Genomic DNA, 17,621 nt, shown 5'->3' with positions numbered 1-17,621 from the left:
ACGTTTTAAAAATCTAATAGCATCGCAGATAGAAATAATCGCAGACCTTCGGCCCGTCCCGATACTATTAATGCGAGATTGACGCAATTGTAACGATGTATTAATTACCTACCGGTACGCTCTTTCTCGGATATCGGGCTCGATGCAATTTGTAGTACTATCAGAAGCTTGAAAAGGGACGCGTATGAATTTGCGAAGGGGCGGGAGGTAAAAACATGTAAAGAGGATGCACAAGGGACCGGGGCGAAGGGCCAAGCGAGCAAGAGTAACTCAATTTCCCGTCTGACAACTGCTCAATCGTAATTAACAAATTGGAGCACCTCGTGCAAACTCGCGCGTCTGTTCGCACGAGATGCGAAAAGAGTGTCTGGGCGCTAGATTTCGCGCTACCTCGGATCGGATCAGAGGCAGAAAAAAGGGAGATAGGGAAAGAGAGAGAGAGAGAGAAAGAGAGCGAGACAATAGGGTGGTTCGGGGAGGGTGAGGGCGTTCTCTCCGGAGAGGAAGCAAAAAAGAGTCGCCGAGCGCGCGAACGAGTGCGAATGCGAACGAGTGCGGATGATGCGAAATACCGTGCCGGCGCGGCGGCGCCAAGTGTGCGGCCGCACACTTATCGTGACAAAGGCACCGTCATTGTGTCGGTTACAGGTGTGGTTCAGTAATCGCAGGGCGAAGTGGCGTCGAGAGGAGAAATTACGGAACCAGAGGAGGGCCGCCGTCGATCAGGTGGTCGCCGGTGGCAGCGGGGGTAGCAGCGGCGCCGCGCCTCCCGCGGCCACCCCTGCCACGCCACGGTTGCCCTTAAACGCCGGATTCAACGCCATGTACTCGTCGATACCACAACCGATTGCCACTATGCCTGACACGTACAGGTAAGAAACACTTTTTTACGTTAAAGCAATACGCATTGTCCCTCAAACGCAAAATTTATATGCGAAAAGAATAAATCTCGGTTCGAATTCATTGTTGTGAAAATTGAAAAAATTCTGCTGACATTTTGTTAAATTTTTTTCACACAAATCTCAACATTTCAATGTAAATATTCTAATAACTTCCCTTTTAAATCCTGAAATTCCGGGTTTTCAAATGTCATTACACATTACCATATAATTAGAGTTCATTTCGTGCATGCTAATGCATATGCGTTTGACGAGGAGTTGTTGGTTGCTTTTTGATATGAATGCTTTTATCATTCGCAGCTCGATGTCAAGCAGCCTGGGCGGGTCAATGGGTGGAAGCTGTCTTCAGCAACGCGCCGAGGGATACCCGGCGTACGTGTTTCACGAGCCTCTCCACTCGCTCACGCAGTCTTACTCTCACGCGCACAGCGCGGCCGCGGCCGCGCACTCGCAACCGCATCGGGGCATCCCGACGTCTCACGGTGGCACCCCCACAACGCCAGGGGGACAGCCCACCGGACCAGGTGGAGCACCTTACCAGCCGACGACCTCGACCGCAACCGGTGAGTTCTCGCCACGACTAATTTGCTGTGTTCCCTGCGTCTCGTGCTTTCAAGGTCACTCAAGAATAATTTAGGTAGTATTAGGAATAATTAATGTTTGCCGGAAGCAATCATCAACAACGATGTCGCTTAAGAAATGTACATGCGTCTTCCGAAACACATTCACTGAAAACAAAATATTCTCTCTCGAAAGATTCTTTCTTAATTTTCCTCCGATTAAATGCATTTAACATTACAATCGGTTATTATAGTTCTTAATTATTTCAAGAGCAAAAATTTTATATTATAATTATTGTCTAGCAAAAATATCAAAGCGTTATACTTATATATGTACCTCACATGTATGTATCTTATATCTGCAGCTATAAAATTATATCCTAACTTTTCAATTGTTTAGAGATCTTTAGATTATATTTTTAAAGTTTCATGCATTCATCGATACGAAATGTATACAGAAATACACACGTATATAGAAATACGAGAGTGTAATGATGAAACGAACGAATCCTCGCCAAAAACCAGTAGAGGTTTTCGTTTCCAATTTTCACCCAGCGCGCGATCGCCGTTTCTTCCTCGTGTTCTAGCCGGCTCAAAGCGCGAAATAAAGCGTCGAGAATTACCTGGGAGCCTCTTCACACGCAATCTACATAGTCCTGCTAACAGAGAGAGTGAAAGAGCGAGAGAGAGAGAGGGGGGGAGAGAAAGAGCGAGCGGGCAACGACGCGGTCGCGGCTCCACGCTCGCCCACGGAATTGTAAAAGGATTTTAAAACAAATCTCGCATGGCGCCGCTGGGCTGAATCGAAGAATGGGATGTTCGGCGGTTTTCCAACCCCGCCGATGTAGCTGGTGAATTTTCCATTTTCTCGACTCAACTTCTCTCTCACTCTCTCTTTTTACGTGTCGGCTGGCTCCTCTGTGTGTTCGGCTCTTTCTTTTCTCTCCCAACTCCCTTCCTCTATTATCCCTCTTCTCCGTCTATCTCCACATCTCACCCCCTCATCTTCCGTTTAGCGAAAGCCACGGAGGGTTGCGCCTCCTCTCACAGTCTTCGTCGCCTCTTCTCTCCCTTTCTCTCGTCCCCTTCGCCTCCTATACCCTTCCACCCTCGGGGGGTCGCGCTCGCTCCTTCGTGTCTATCCATCTATCCGTCCCTCTCGTCGCCCTCCGCGCCAGGCTCCCTTTCGCCTCTTTCTCCGCGTCTCTCTTTCTCTTTCTCTCTCTCTCTCTCTCGCTTCCTCTCCCTCCTGAGGATATACAGGGGTGAACAGAGGATGTGGATGGGTTGGGTCTCGCCTCGGCTGGGCGAGCGCTCAATAACGTGCGAACCCAAAGGGGAGGAAATACGGGGGTGCGCGGCGTACCTACAGGAACGGAGCGGAGCACAAGCCGGAATGGTGGAATACTGCGGAACACGCGCGCACTGTGTGTCCCACCCCGCTGTTCCTCTCGCCGTCCCGCACACTCTTCTCACGATCGTCTTTCTTCCTTTCCGCTCTTTCGCCCCCCTCCTCCTCCTCCTCCTCCTCCTCCTCCTTCTCATTTTCCCGCCACTCCTTCTGCGCTCTCTCTCTCTCCGCGTGGTCCTGCTCCTTACGTGCGGAACGAGCCGCGGGTTATCCATCATAATCGCTTTACGTGCACGAGCGCCGTAAGGACTTTCACCGCGCTCGTTAACGCCGCGCCTGTCCTGCCGGCTCAAACGGCGCCGTTTTCATAGTTAAGTAGCCGCCTCCCCCCCTGGAGTTAGCGCGGGGTTCGACCGCGGAAACGAGCGTAACCGCGCGAGTTTGCCTTGCAGTTGGCGGACGTGGTGAACGAGAAAGTCACGGATATTCGATTAATCCCCCTTACCATCGAGGTGACAACGTTTCTCGGATATGAAGTCGAAGATGGAGTTCGGGAGATTACCAAGATGCAATTGAATGTCAGAATCTAAGAAGTCGCGTGGCCGAGAAATTGTTTTACGACATCGATTGCCTTTGAATTAAACATGATTCGATATGATTGAATTATAGATTTCAGAAGCGCAAATGTGATAATTCCGCGCTTTTTTTTCATACGTTCGTGCTGTTCGTAAATTCTCGTATCGATATTCTAAATATCGTTAAGTTTCAGCCGAATAAAGGTAGGTTCCACGGTTAACGTAATTATGGCACGCGTCCTCGTTGTGACGATCGCCAAATTACCCATCTTGCATTTATGCCATAATTATAGCTCATGCGAGGAACGAAGTTACGACGCGGGGCCCCATAGAGCGTAAATGTTTTCGCGGAAGTTTATATTGGATTAGACGTAGCTCGTTAAGGTGTTTAATTCAAATTGCAGAAGTGCGCGAAGCCGCCGCGTGCTATCATAACCGAATCCTATTTATGCAACCGTCGCCGCGGGCGACACTCGCGAGTGCGTTTCATGTCGTTTCACGTAAATACGTCCTCGGTCCTCGGTTGTTTTTAGCGAGTTAGTCCCGCTGCGTTTCACGCGATTAATGACGCGTTCCGTGCTCGCGCCACGACCGTCGAGAGTCACTGGAACTGTATTTCCTTAATCACGATGATAATGAACGAAGCGTTACAAAGTGGTGAAATAAATCATTAAATAATAATAGGACGAAATTTAGGAGTAATATTTTAAGCAACAAAGACAATTACATTTTTGTTCTGAATATAACCCATCAGTTTTGAAACCGTCGAATAATACTCCTAGAAAATGAGATTTCTGTGTTTCTCGTACGTTTTAGTTCAGCACATCGTTCGTACCATTCGTATACCGCTTCACCCGTTCAGAATTACTTTTTATCTTCTCGTTCCGTTTTTCCGGAGCTTCGACAGCTCGCTCTCGTGCCGTCGTCGCAAATGCGCTCAATCCCCCGACATCTTCGAACTGTTCCAGGCGTGATATCAGCCGGCGTCTCGGTGCCGGTGCAGATTCCCTCGCAGACCCCGGACCTGGCGGGCAACTATTGGCCGAGGCTCCAGTGATCCCAGCTCTTCGGGTTCCCGCCCGCGAGCTTGCTCGTAGGCCAGGAGAGCCCGCCGCCGCCGAGCGCCACCCCGGGCGCGGTGTCACGACCGCTCCTCGCTTCCCTCGGGATACCGACGCAGTCGACGCAGCATCAGGCCCCCAGCACACCGGCGACCACCCCCGTGCACAACTCCGACACCAGTGAGTGAAACGACTGAATTTTTCGGTGACCCGTGACACCGTCGCGAGTGGATCCCTCGTCCCCGAGACAGGGCGCGGTGTTTCCTCGCGTTTGGCTGCCGACGGTGACGATTGCTGTCGCGACGCCACGTTGGCAGATGCGAGGATAGAGACGTTACGAGTTACGAGGAAAGCTCGTCCTTTCGATAGTTCGCGCGACAGCGTGACGCCGATCGCATCGAAGACGCGCAGTTAGTGTCGGTTGTGCGTGGAATGAACACAATTTCTGATGATGACCGATGCGAGTGTCCGAAAATTTTCTCCGTTGTCCAGTAAGTTGAAGAATTTCGTTAGTTTATTTTCGCGATTATTTATTTATTAACGGACGTTCTCCATCCATAAATGAGCAAGCTGACAAAGGCAGTCTTTTTATCAAGAAACATAGCTGAGAGCATGTTTGATAAATGGCAGTTGCAATTATCTTATAACGTTCCGATTGATCGAACAATTATTTAATTGTTCGTAGAGTTAATATTATTAATCGTGTAATTTCCTCGCATGTCGGATTAATAACTCGCGTCCTCGAATGTTTACGACCGTCAATTTTCTGAATGGCAATACCTATCTACGAAACTATTCGATTAGAATTAGGAGATAGGATAGGTTTCCCCTCCCTTCTTGAACAATTTGTAAATTTGCCAACGCCCGCATCGGCGATCGTAATGGAGCAGCAGCTCGTCGTAATTAAATCCTCTTTGAAATTGAACGAAAAGATTTTTTACCAACGCGATCTGATTACATAGAGCGGAAACTAGACAGCGCAATAAGTTTTATAATTCGAGCTGGAACAAATGGACTTTTACTCATCTTCCAATTCATGTCTGATCTAGATTTCGTAGATGTATACGCATGACCCCGGGTCACGCAGGGTAATTACCTATTCACGATAGTATGTGTAAATGATTTACGTTACGCTACCATTGTCATTACATCGAGAATTTTCGCGTGAAGAACCACATGTTATCATCACGTTTGTATAAAAACGGAATTTCCTTAAGACATTTGTTACATAATTTAAAAATGATCTCTCGCACGCATCTGCCGATAGCTTTGCTGCTGAGAAAGAATCTTTTTAACAAGCACGATAATGTGCCGGGAAAGTTATTTTTCACTTTGTCCAACGAAAGTGCGAATTCTCCTTTTTAGTTTCCCGAAGTCGATCGATGTCAAGAGCATTCATTAAATTTATAGCGGCGCTCTCGTTTTTCGGTATCGGGGAGCTTTATTACCGGATTTATTGGATAGCGCCGGGCGCATATTGTTTGCCGCACGTTGTATCGGTTTCCGGCAAATATTTTCCTTCGTGTAAGGGCGGCCGCGAACCGCGTGGAAATTGAAAGGGAGCCACAGACACGTAGGCGGCTCCCGCCGAAATATATTCTCGCGAGAGTTTAGGGTGGTAGGTCTCCCGATGAGGCTGATTTCGTTGCGGGAGGGAACGGTGTTGCGGGGGTTGATAGCTGCCTGGAGGGCGGCTTTTTTCAGCGAGGCCGGCCATCGTGTCTGTCGGCAGATATGGCGTCGGAAGACACCGCTCTCTCGAAAGGATGTTGCGGCCCCAGTCTGCGTCCGTTTGTGTAACAGAGTCTATCGATCGACAACTTATTCGCGAAAAATATTCCAGAGATATATAAAGGAAATAATTTGTTAATATATATATTTATATTTATTTATATAATATATATTTTTTTTATTCCCCTTATTTATATGTTTTTAAATTAAAAAAATTTTTCTGAGATAAAACGCAATTTTTTATATTTTTTTTCTGTCGTACATTTTGCTTGTTGTATCTGATAAGAATATTGTTATTATATTATTATTAATGCGAGTGGTTCTTCACGCGCAGGTTCGTCGCGCTTTGCAAATGCAACCGGAGCACACGCAAGAAAGATCGCCGCGTGTATTTCAAATTATGCTAGATTTAAACCTCATCGAGATCAGTGTGCAAGATTTATCGAGAATAGCAATATACAGTTTCAGATCCCCTTTTAACGTAATAAACGCGAATAGCACTTTCTTCAATTTCGCGTAAACTACACTCAACACATTTGCGAGCAATGATAGCAGGCCGAAATGTTCGATTTAAAAAGTTTTCATTTACACGTCTCTCCCACAATGTTCATTCCGGTCCAAGATACACGATTCTAGATTAAGACAATCCAATCCGTAGCTTGTACCATCGTTATTACCATAATGAAGGCACAGTGACGTGTGAGGTCGTGAGGAATAAACCGACGACGTAATCATAGGGAGGATTTCGTAAGTGTCACAGTAATGCCCGAAGGAGGCAAGTAGCATGGACGTTTGCGTCGGTATTTATTGCTATTAATGTAAACGTATCGCTGAGCTAAATGGACCGAGGAGGCAAATTCGTCCTTCCGAGCGAATCGCGAATATTGGTGCTCGCCGTAAACGAGAAATCTTATTGGCATCGAACTCGTTGATCGTCACCGCGCACACGATCGACGCACATTCTTGTCGATTATGCTGTATAAAGATAATTGTAAGATAGCATTTGTTACTCTCTTTAAACCAGTAAACTGTAAATTAGAAATAATTATCACTGTATATATACGTAAATAAGTTAGACGAATTCTCCAGTTACGTTCGAATCGTATCACACCTTATAAACTAACGCAACATCTTATCCGTGTATATTCAATGTTTTCCCTCACCGAAATGATGACACTCCGTTACTTACACCGTGCAGCAGCAGAACTTGAATAAAATCAAATGATCTGAGCCTACATTTATTCACCTATTCATTTCGCGAGACGTATCGAACGCATAAGCTTTTCGTTCGAAGACGAGTTTTGGAACGGATCTCAATAAACAAGATACAGTGTAAAATTAATCACCGACAAGAATGCGAAAAAAAATACAGGAATTTCGCATATAATATTTCATACGTATTATTTAAAAGAGTAATCCTGCGAATAAAGAGCGATTGCCTTTATTGCTATTTTAAAGCTTTTTACGAGCGATATATTATTACTTTACATTGTGGAGTTTCCCACAATAACAATTTCAGTAATCATAAAAATAAAAATTTGGCAATTCTCTCTCTCTCTCTCTCTCTCTCTCTCTCTCTCTCTCTCTCTCTCTATTATTCATAAAACTAGATGGTATAACTTGAAAAAAAAATCGCAAGGAGAAAATGTCAACCACCTGTGCGGCGGCCTTAGCGTGATTTCAATGGACGTGTATACGTGTGATCCATTTAATCGATGCATTTCGATCACCACCTAACGGGAGAGTAGCACGTTTTTTTAGTAATTGAGTCGCGCCGCACGATCGCGTCGAATAATTAGTCACTGATTCGTAGGTGTGGAAAAAACGGCGTGAAAACAGCGACTCGATATTTTCGAATTTTATCGTTCCAGAACTCGACGGCGGGTTTTTTCAGGAGGCATCAGCATTGTGTGTATGCCGATATTTTCTGTCGCGATGTGAATATTTGCATGAACGATCGTTTTATCGACAACGCGTGTCGTAATAAATGTAGGTGACGAACTCTCTACAATTAATCAGCAGCCAATAGATAACCGTGGACGATATATATTGTGTTAAACAGTAACGTGTGAAGTATGTGTAAAATTACGCCGCAGTCGGAGCAGCGTCGCGCGTCGCGCGTCGCTCGTTTCCCGTCGGCATTTACACGGTCACGTAGAGCTCGTGTAAACTTGTTGAACGTTTATACGTGAAGAGCACTTAATGGAGAGTGTACTGTGTACATTAGTAAATTTATATTTTTGGAAGAAAACGAAAATAAAAGCAGCGTGAATTGAAAAACGCTGATGGAAATTCTTCGGTGCCATTTGAACATAGCACTGATGTAAAATCGATCTCGCGACGATAAACTCCAGTTCGAGACAACTTTTATTTGAATCAGCCAATACCACTTCCTTGTTATAGAAATTTCATCCAGCGTGAAAAGAATCCTTGAAGAACTTCTTCCAACGTTAAATTAAACATATACAATTCTTTTATACAAAGAATCTTTCCCTCTTTTCTTGTGTTAGATTTATAAAATGTTTTATAATTTTGTTATCTGTATAAATATTACCATTTTATATATATATACATATGCGCATATATATGTAATTTCAAAAGTAAAATAGAGAAAGAGATAAACACACAAGAAAGATATAAAGCGCCCACAATTCAAAGAATTCACAGGGATCTGAAGTAGACTGGAATATCTGACATCTTTTTGTGAATAAATTTGGACATTTTGTTAATTAAATTTTTCAAATTATTATACACATATTTATACATTTATACACATTAATTAATTCTTCTTTTTTTTTAATTAAAGAACGAATTAATCTATCAAAATTCTGAATGTGGCATATGCAATTCTTCAGTACTTACAAAAATGACATAAAATCGAAAAAATAAATTGTTACGTTTATCGATGTTATTACTGCTCTACTCGAAGAAATATTCCAGAATGAATTGAATACGCATCCACTAAATGGTTGCGTATTATATTAGGTCTGCACGAAGATCCTCCGCAAACAGGCGCTGCACTTGCAACAGGCTGTGCATTTCGCGAATAGTAGATTGAAGTACTTCTCATTTATTACGTTACCTTTGTAAATCTGCGTTCGAATAGAACTTTTGCGAATTGAACGTTACCGCAATTTTATGCATGTGAAATGCGTTTCGGCGAAATTATGCTTTAATCGTTACACAACCAACATTACGCGGAAGTGGTTACGCGACTTTCTTATTATCTGTAATGATACTACTAATAACTACAATATATAAGTATTAACAAATTTATTAATGAGAATAATATATTATTGCGACAGTAATCTATGTAAGTGTTGTGAATAAATGAGATAATATTGTTGCTGTGATTAACTTTAAGATTGTAAGTAGTAGGAAATAGAGAACCACTGTTAGGTGTCACTGTCTCGATTCAATAAATGTTATTTCATTTTAATGCCAAATCATAATTCTTTATTTATAATATTATATTCTACATTTATATAATATTATATTTCACATTTTTATATAATATATTATATTCCACATTTATAATATTATATGCCACATTTATAATATTATATTCCACTAACGTTATGTAAGCTCTTATATAATAGATCATAATACATTGCACAATACTAAAAAAATATTTAAAAAACATACATATAATCACATACAATACATAATTAAATATTTAATAATGCTGCACAACTTTATGTAATTCACGACTATTAATTATAATACTTTAATTCATTTCCGTAAAAAAAAAAATTAGAAAACAAACATCGCGGTTATTAAACAAAAATAAAATTTTTATGTAAAAAATATAAAAAAAATTACATATTAAGGATCCATATCTAAAAAGTATAATATAAATGTTATGCGTCATTATTAAGCGTTTATATCTTGTTTAAAGAAAATATCACATTTTATTTTAATATTTAGAGCAACACGATAAGGAAAACAGGTTTGTATAATATTTTTATATCTACTAGAACTCTACGGGCGCGCGCTACCGCGCGCATACTCTGATTAGATAGCACATTACATTCAAAATGGATTTACTTGCCATCGCGGAAGACACAACAATAAACTTTCCATACCTTTTTTTAGAAAAACTAGTGCCTTTTTTAGATACGGATGGAATGGATGGATAAATATGGATTTAACACCGCTTCTTTATATAAGGGATACTTATACAAATACGTTATCAACTGAAATTTTTGCGACTTGAATCAATCTTTAACAAACAAAATTATATAATTACTCTGGAAACTGTAAACTAATGAATCTTAAAGACTTAAGTAATCATGACGATATGAACTTGACATTTAAGCTTGTTCTTCTTAGGCTTGTTCTTGTTCTTCTTGTTCTTCTTATGATTGGTAGGCAGCAAAGAAGCACACTGATAAGTCAATAGCAATATTGTCGGACTAAAGCAGAACAATATCAAAGTTACATCTGAAAACAGATTTGGTCAATAAAGTGTAATATCGAGTTATATTTACATGAAATAAAATAGCAAAGACATACGTGAAACTGGATGTGGATATATGCAGGCTAAATGATATCCAGGTATGGTTACCCTCCTGATTATAATAGTACTATTACTACTTTCGATATAGTAATTGTACCCGGCCATTACGAGATAAGTTCCGATGGATATCACCCAGGTAACCCTGGTACGATTATTATTAAGAAAACCAGATATGACACGGTGAAAATATAGTTCCATATAGGTCAGTGCCATCGGAATTGTGATTATTAAAAGTATAGAGATTATGATCATAATCCAGAATAACCAACGATTTCCCACGTATATGATCATATAATAATATGCTATAAGAAAGTGATAATAAATTATGCATTAGTGTACACATACATTTGTCTAGTAATTTCAACATATGTCGCTATCGCGCACGAAAATTTCGATAGTCCAATTAACAGACGCTCAGATACAACATAATCGTCCATTTTATGCTGGCGTGCGGAGTGAAAGCGGTCGGCCTAGAGTAAACAGCGATCACGATCATCTGTCGACGGAATAGAATTGGGCCCCGATTCGTCGCTCCGGTGCAGTTGCGCATGCATGCATCGCGTAATCTAAATAGGCCCTGGCGCAGAATAAATAAACGGGGACACAATTAGGTAAATGTGAATCTTCCAAGCTGGTTACACCGTAACGTGGGAGTCGCGCCGACAGGGTAGATCAGCATCGCGCGCGCGTGTGAGTGCACGCGCGTATCACGCGCGCGGCGCGGCGGCGACGGGCACATATTTTTGCGTTTGTGCCCAGGCAAGGGTAGACGAAGGGTAGTGACTACGCCGGTAGTCGCGGCGTTATGGTGAGTAAGGTGGGAGGCAACGTGAATGCGCGCCATGCCGCTTCTGCATGGGGGATTCAGCGGGCGAGGTTTCCACATGAGCGGCCAGCATTGATAGAAGCTACGGGGAGAAACTGACTGTGCGCCTCTCATCCCTTCGCCAAACTCGAACTAACTTCGGGGTGGCGGCGCAGCACGGTTCTATCCCTCCGCTTTTAAGCCTGGCTTTCATTATTTTCCTATAATTCGTAACAGCCCTTCGCGAGCACCGCGGCGTGGAGAGGCTACCTACAATTTCTGCCTTCGTTTCCCTATCCTCACGCGTCGAGTGTATCCTGTGTTGCATTTCGCGTTTCGCGTTTTAGCACTTGTGGCACTGAACGTGATAGTTAGAATGTAAATTAACTATTTGCGGGGAAAAAAGTACGAAGTGTTTTTTTTTTAAAAAGGGATTAACTGTTAATATATTCCTCATTGCAATATCGTTGCAAGCTGTGCAGTAACAATAACGCGGTTGAGACATAATACGTACCTGGAGTGGAAATATATGTAATGCCTAGGGCTATCAACATGATTGTCATATTGCGTAACCATTTCACGGTACTTCGGCTACATCGCGATAAGTCCTTCAATGAGCAGTATGGCGTGGTAATCATATCAATTACAATACATGTCAAACCTATCAGGATGCTGAAAGAGACAAAGGTCATTAAAGATCGCGCGTGTCTTCTCGAGAGGTAAGTTATAAGAGATAAGTTGTATTAAATATATATTGTTTCATTAAAATATTTCGATAAAAAACTGAAGTATGATTACTTCCATGGCTGAAATCTATGATTCTTGCTAAAGCGTATCCACCGATACCATGTAGCACCCAACAATTTAAAAGACTTATGCGACCGTATTTATGCTCTATAATAAATGACAGACACTTTAGGATCAGAAACAGTGCCAAAAACTTTGCGGCTGTGTCATCTGAAAAAAATGATGAATAATATGAACACGTGACACACATAATGAGAGAAACATGAGACATGTAATGTAACAGTAATTTTGCAAAGTTGCGATGTTTGAGAAATATTTCCGTGCCAAATTTGGAAAGATAGAGAAAAATAAAAAATAATTTGCATCTTACAATACTATCTGATTAACAGAGGCATAATTCTATTATCGTGAAATGTACATTTCGCAAAATAGTATATTGTGCACCAAGGGGCGAAAGTAGCGTTTTTCAGACGAGTGCATGTGAAGTTTGTGCTGTCACTGCTCACTGCTATCACTCGAAACCATTTTTTGCTCGAAATCCTCTTATTTTCTCTTTTCAAACAGTAAGTAACTTCTCTTTTGTTCTCTTTCCAAACAGTAAGTAACCACGACGATATATGCGCAAGCGCATTGCGGGCGATTGAGATCCATTACCTTTCTCTCTCGCACAATGTACATTTTTTTCTCGCACGATGTTGGACTCGATGGTCAATTCCCCTTCCATTTATGGGAGCTTTCAAGCAAGTGACACAAGTCGACACAAACGTCGTTTTATTTTTCTTTTTTGGCAATGAGTAACAAAAACATAAATCGACACTCTTGTGTCGACTTGTGTTAGTGTGTGTGTGTGTGTGTGTGTGTGTGTGTGTGTGTGTGTGTGTGTGTGTGTGTGTGTGTGTGTGTGTGTGTGTGTGTGTGTGTGTGTGTGTGTGTGTGTGTGTGTGTGTGTGTGTGTGTGTGTGTGTGTGTGTGTGTGTGTGTGTGTGTGTGTGTGTGTGTGTGTGTGTGTGTGTGTGTGTGTGTGTGTGTGTGTGGTTGTGTGTGTGTGTGTGTGTGTGTGTGTGTGTGTGTGTGTGTGTGTGTGTGTGTGTGTGTGTGTGTGTGTGTGTGTGTGTGTGTGTGTGTGTGTGTGTGTGTGTGTGTGTGTGTGTGTGTGTGTGTGTGTCACTTGCTGGAAAGCTCCCAATATGTGTTCTAAGATTTGCCCGTTACTTTACTTGCTTCCCAGTATACGGGGCAGAAAGTACCAATTTTTCTCCCTAGGGCAGAAAGTATATAACTACTTTCCTCCCTGTTTAGCGGGCAGAAAGTAACAACTATCCTCCGTGGCGTGAAATTGGCCACTTTTGCCCCTCTCTACAGGCAACAAAAGTCGGATTTTCCGTGGAGGTGTTGTGAAAAAATATATAATTTTTCAAATATAATTCAAACATTATTTGTTATCATTATGTTGCAACAAAATAGTGATTTAAAAAAAGATAAGACATACCTACTCGCATACCTAAAACTTGATAACTTTCCCGGAAGAGCTGAGGGTTGCAAGCGTACGTAAAGATCGGGACATAAGCTGAGGAGTAATTTTCATAAATAGCAACTATGGTATAAATGGATCCTATGCCGGTGCCGATGCCGTCGGAACGTCCCGCAGCACCACACGGAGTAGATGCTTCTATCTACCAAGAAATATTCTTAATCATACGTTAATTCTCTTTAATCATGAATTATCAAATATATTTTTTGAAGAGTAAACGAGTATCGGCAACTTTTGTCAGTGAGACCTTGCAGATAGCTATAATTACTGAATTACATATATATCAGAATAATTGAATAAATAGAATAATCAGTGAAAATAATGATGGTGCTATCAGGTATCAACTCTGGTTTATCGGTACTTTATCGAGATTGACATTTTATCTGTATGTATAATATTACGCGATACCTCGTCGCCGTTCCGCGCAATGTCTTGCGTGGTCAGCATACTTGCGATCGCGTCGAAATATGTATCAGGAGTAAAGTTCTGCCCAAGCAGATAAAAAAGACGGTACAACATGTATTGCACCTCGCTTTTTTCGCAGGAAATCGGTGAACCGCGGCGTCAGGGACGAGAACCGAGGCTGGCTCCGTGTCTACTGTTACTATTTCGTTTTCTGTATGGAGCTTTTGATATGGCGATACCTCGATATCGAATTCCATGTTACATCCACCCGGTATCGGCGCTGCGGAGAACAACAATCGGCCAATGAACGACGCAGATGGATTCTCTCGATACTCAACCAATTTTACCATCGCGCCCACACCGTCGAAAACGGTTAGCTATTCAACCCATTTACGCGCGACAGATAACAGAGATCGCGCCGCAAATTAATCGAATGCACATCTTGGTATGATTTGCGATTTATTTGTGCTATCGCGATCAACGTAACACGGCCATTTAATTTAATACAGCATATAATTTTTCGGTCTTTATCACGCAAATATTGTACTCTTGCGATTGTCCTTATACACATATAATATGGTCATTAATTTTATGTTACATTAATGGGCAAGCGTTGTGCCGCCGCCGCCAGATTTAATTCCATTAAATAAATGTTACTCTCGAAAAGGAAAGTGTGACGAAGACAGAGGTATATATTATTAATATTATTTGTACTTACCATTTTGACCGTACGTGACAATCACGAGCAACGCATCGAGATCGTTCACGTTGTAATGCTTTAAGAATACTTGTATTGGAGCTGTTGCATTGTGCGTATTTAAGTACAGACCAATGTTCGATCCGAATAAACTTCCGTTCGACACTTTACCAAGTAGCTCTTTGCCGTAAGATAACGTGGCATTATATTGAAATGTATGAATTTGTAAAATAATAAACCAAATATCTGATGGAACATCTGTTACAGTGATTTTCAAGCGATTAAATGGGGCTACATTTATTCGTTGTTTAAATGCGTCATTCTCGCTATGATTCGACAAAGATGCGACTAGCCCGACGCTGTCTGCAATACAATACATCAAACGTTGATATTAATGAAAATAATTACGATAATTACGTGCTACTTTATTATTAGAAATTAAACGTTTCTGTTATATTTTTATATCTTTAGAACTATTTATCTAATTTGCGACACGACACGAGCAAATTAATTATAGATAACCCTGTTCTAAATATAAATCAGTATACCAAAAAAATATACGACAGACGTCAAAACATTTGTATCATATATTTTGCAATAAAGTTTTAAATAAAGAATTCCACAATGGAAGCAATTCAATGAAGAGTAATTAATCGACTAGTATAAATCTCATTTAAATCACTAACTAGTATTAAATCTAATTTGAAACATCAGATCTATTTTTCCATAAACAATAGATTAATTCACATTTATCGACCGAAATCGTTGACATTATAATGTAGGAATATATTAGAGCTGATAATTTAAACTAATGAATAAATTACCCGAGTATTCAGATACTCATTATCCTAAACATAAATAATAAGCGAATATCCGAATACCCCAATCGGTATTACTTGTATTATCCATATTATTATAAGGTATTTGTATTATTTACTATTCGTTATTTGTATCGTAAAAATAATAAAGATTTGCTTATCCGTAAAAATAAGTTTTGAAATATTTAATCATTACGCTAAATAGATATAATAATTTACTTACACGTATTGAGTGTTTTTGAAAACAAATCAGGCAGCCAAACCGAGCATGCGATTTTACTAGATGAAGTACTCTCTTTCCAACGGCATGGTTGATTTTTGCTCAACCATACCGTTGTTCTTCATGGTCAAGTCTGATAGTGCGCTTGGCGATACGGTCCATTCGAGCGTTTGTGCATCGGAGATACAAACATGTTTATAATTGGAATTTGCTGGTGTTCAATGCACCGGGTTCGAAGGCTTTTTTAACCCTCCGTGCCACAGGTGGGAAAAAATAAAATAATAAACTAAGTATAAGGATCAAGAACTTTTTAATATTTACACAAGGAAAATAAAAATTTGCAATTGTCGATTTGCTATTTATATTCGTCTAGTTACTGCTCGCATACATTTAAAAAAATGCGTATACAAATGCCCGTATATGTTACTCGCATAGTTGAGATATAGCAAGCAAGTATTCGGATATCATTTATCTTTGAATATTACGTATATATTGTGAACAGCAAACGCGTATACAGATATCCGGGAATTTCTTGCACGTTTTGAAAAAATATGCGAGCATTAAATTATAAAATCGAGATTAGGCGACCCAACTGGCCAATTTCTATTTATTTGACTCACGACGTGAGTCGACGCGAGTCGACCTAATCGGGGTCGAAACGTCGTGAGTCAAATAAATAGAAATTGGCCAATTGGGTCGCCTAATTTCGAATTTGTTTTTATCTACGCACTGGCGGATCTAATAATTTATTCCATTGTATTAAATTATATTTTATACAATTAAATACTTACGTATTTCCCCTGAAATACGTATGAACAAGTATCTCGAATAGCGAGATTAGCGAGCAGGTATTCGAATACCTGAATATCATTGGCTACGTTTACACCCAACGACCTGATCGCGGCCTGAGCTATATTGTGACCCGAAGTAGGTCTAGTCCATCATTCGTTTACACCGAAAGAGACCTAAAAATTGACGGGATCGTATTTGGGATCGCCCTGAATTGCAGCGAATCCGAACAAGCAAATAAAGGCTGCATTCCGAAATTCACTGTCATCGGCAACTTTCAGTATATACTGAAAATCTATAGTATACGTGACGTAAAATATAGATTTGCAGTACTGACAGTGAATATCGGAATGCAGCCAAAGCTTTTAGGACGCGTCGCGCGTGATCGTGCGTTTACATAGCAAATGATAACGGCCTATTCCAGGTCGGTTCACTGACCTGGTTGAAGCCAGGTCGTCCGGGTCGCCTGTCAAGTGTTTACAGCAGGCGGCCTAAATAATTTAGGTTGAATAATTTGAGGTATAGGCCGCGGGCCTAAATTCAGGGTGTAAACGTAGCCGTACAGAAGATATTGCTTACAATTTCGTGAGAAGTTTGCTGAATATTGAGGTTATGTATGCTTACCAGATAATGATATACAATTCGTGTTTTCTAACATCGCCGTCGCGTTAAGTACCAAGGAACAACGGCAAACCCAATAGAAGGATAACAGCTCGTTTCACGTTAGCGTGCATCCCGCCACCACGTATATTTACTCGTCGAAATTGCTGTCCAAGTGCGAGCCGGGGTCGCGACGCAGACGCCAGCAACAGCTGTCATTTGACACTCGGCTGCTGTGTATACAGGCTCGCGCGCTCACGTTCGTGGCGCTCTTACGGCGGCGGTACGCACGACTCGCGCTCCATCTCGCTCG

The 17,621-nt window shown here is 41.4% G+C and overlaps 2 protein-coding genes across 3 annotated transcripts in view; one reads left to right on the top strand and one right to left on the bottom strand.

The window, feature by feature from the left end:
* Positions 1–9,623, top strand: part of Toy (paired box 6 protein twin of eyeless) — a 35,137-nt gene extending 25,514 nt beyond the window's left edge. For both annotated transcript variants that reach the window (XM_077419393.1, XM_077419392.1), the window contains exons 8-10: positions 649–872; positions 1,200–1,462; positions 4,354–9,623. In XM_077419393.1, coding sequence (XP_077275519.1) covers positions 649–872; positions 1,200–1,462; positions 4,354–4,442 — 576 coding nt within the window. In that variant the 3' untranslated portion in view covers positions 4,443–9,623. The remainder of the gene's footprint in view (positions 1–648; positions 873–1,199; positions 1,463–4,353) is intronic.
* A 655-nt stretch (positions 9,624–10,278) lies between these two features.
* On the bottom strand, positions 10,279–17,585 carry LOC143904591 (transmembrane 7 superfamily member 3). The gene is given in 10 exon segments (XM_077419394.1): positions 10,279–10,620; positions 10,693–10,998; positions 12,016–12,173; positions 12,300–12,458; positions 13,750–13,921; positions 14,188–14,340; positions 14,343–14,464; positions 14,903–15,244; positions 17,333–17,381; positions 17,383–17,585. Coding segments are annotated over 8 exon segments (1,065 nt in total). The 5' UTR covers positions 17,443–17,585; the 3' UTR covers positions 10,279–10,620; positions 10,693–10,998; positions 12,016–12,165.
* Between the last annotated feature and the right edge of the window lie 36 nt (positions 17,586–17,621).

Source organism: Temnothorax americanus, unplaced genomic scaffold, assembly GCF_048541705.1.
Source record: "Temnothorax americanus isolate GAGA-0224 unplaced genomic scaffold, ASM4854170v1 Scaffold54, whole genome shotgun sequence".
In the NCBI taxonomy this organism is placed as follows: Eukaryota; Metazoa; Arthropoda; class Insecta; order Hymenoptera; family Formicidae; genus Temnothorax; species Temnothorax americanus.
The sequence above is the reverse complement of the archived record's forward strand: the minus strand, read 5'-3'. Positions and strand labels throughout refer to the sequence as shown.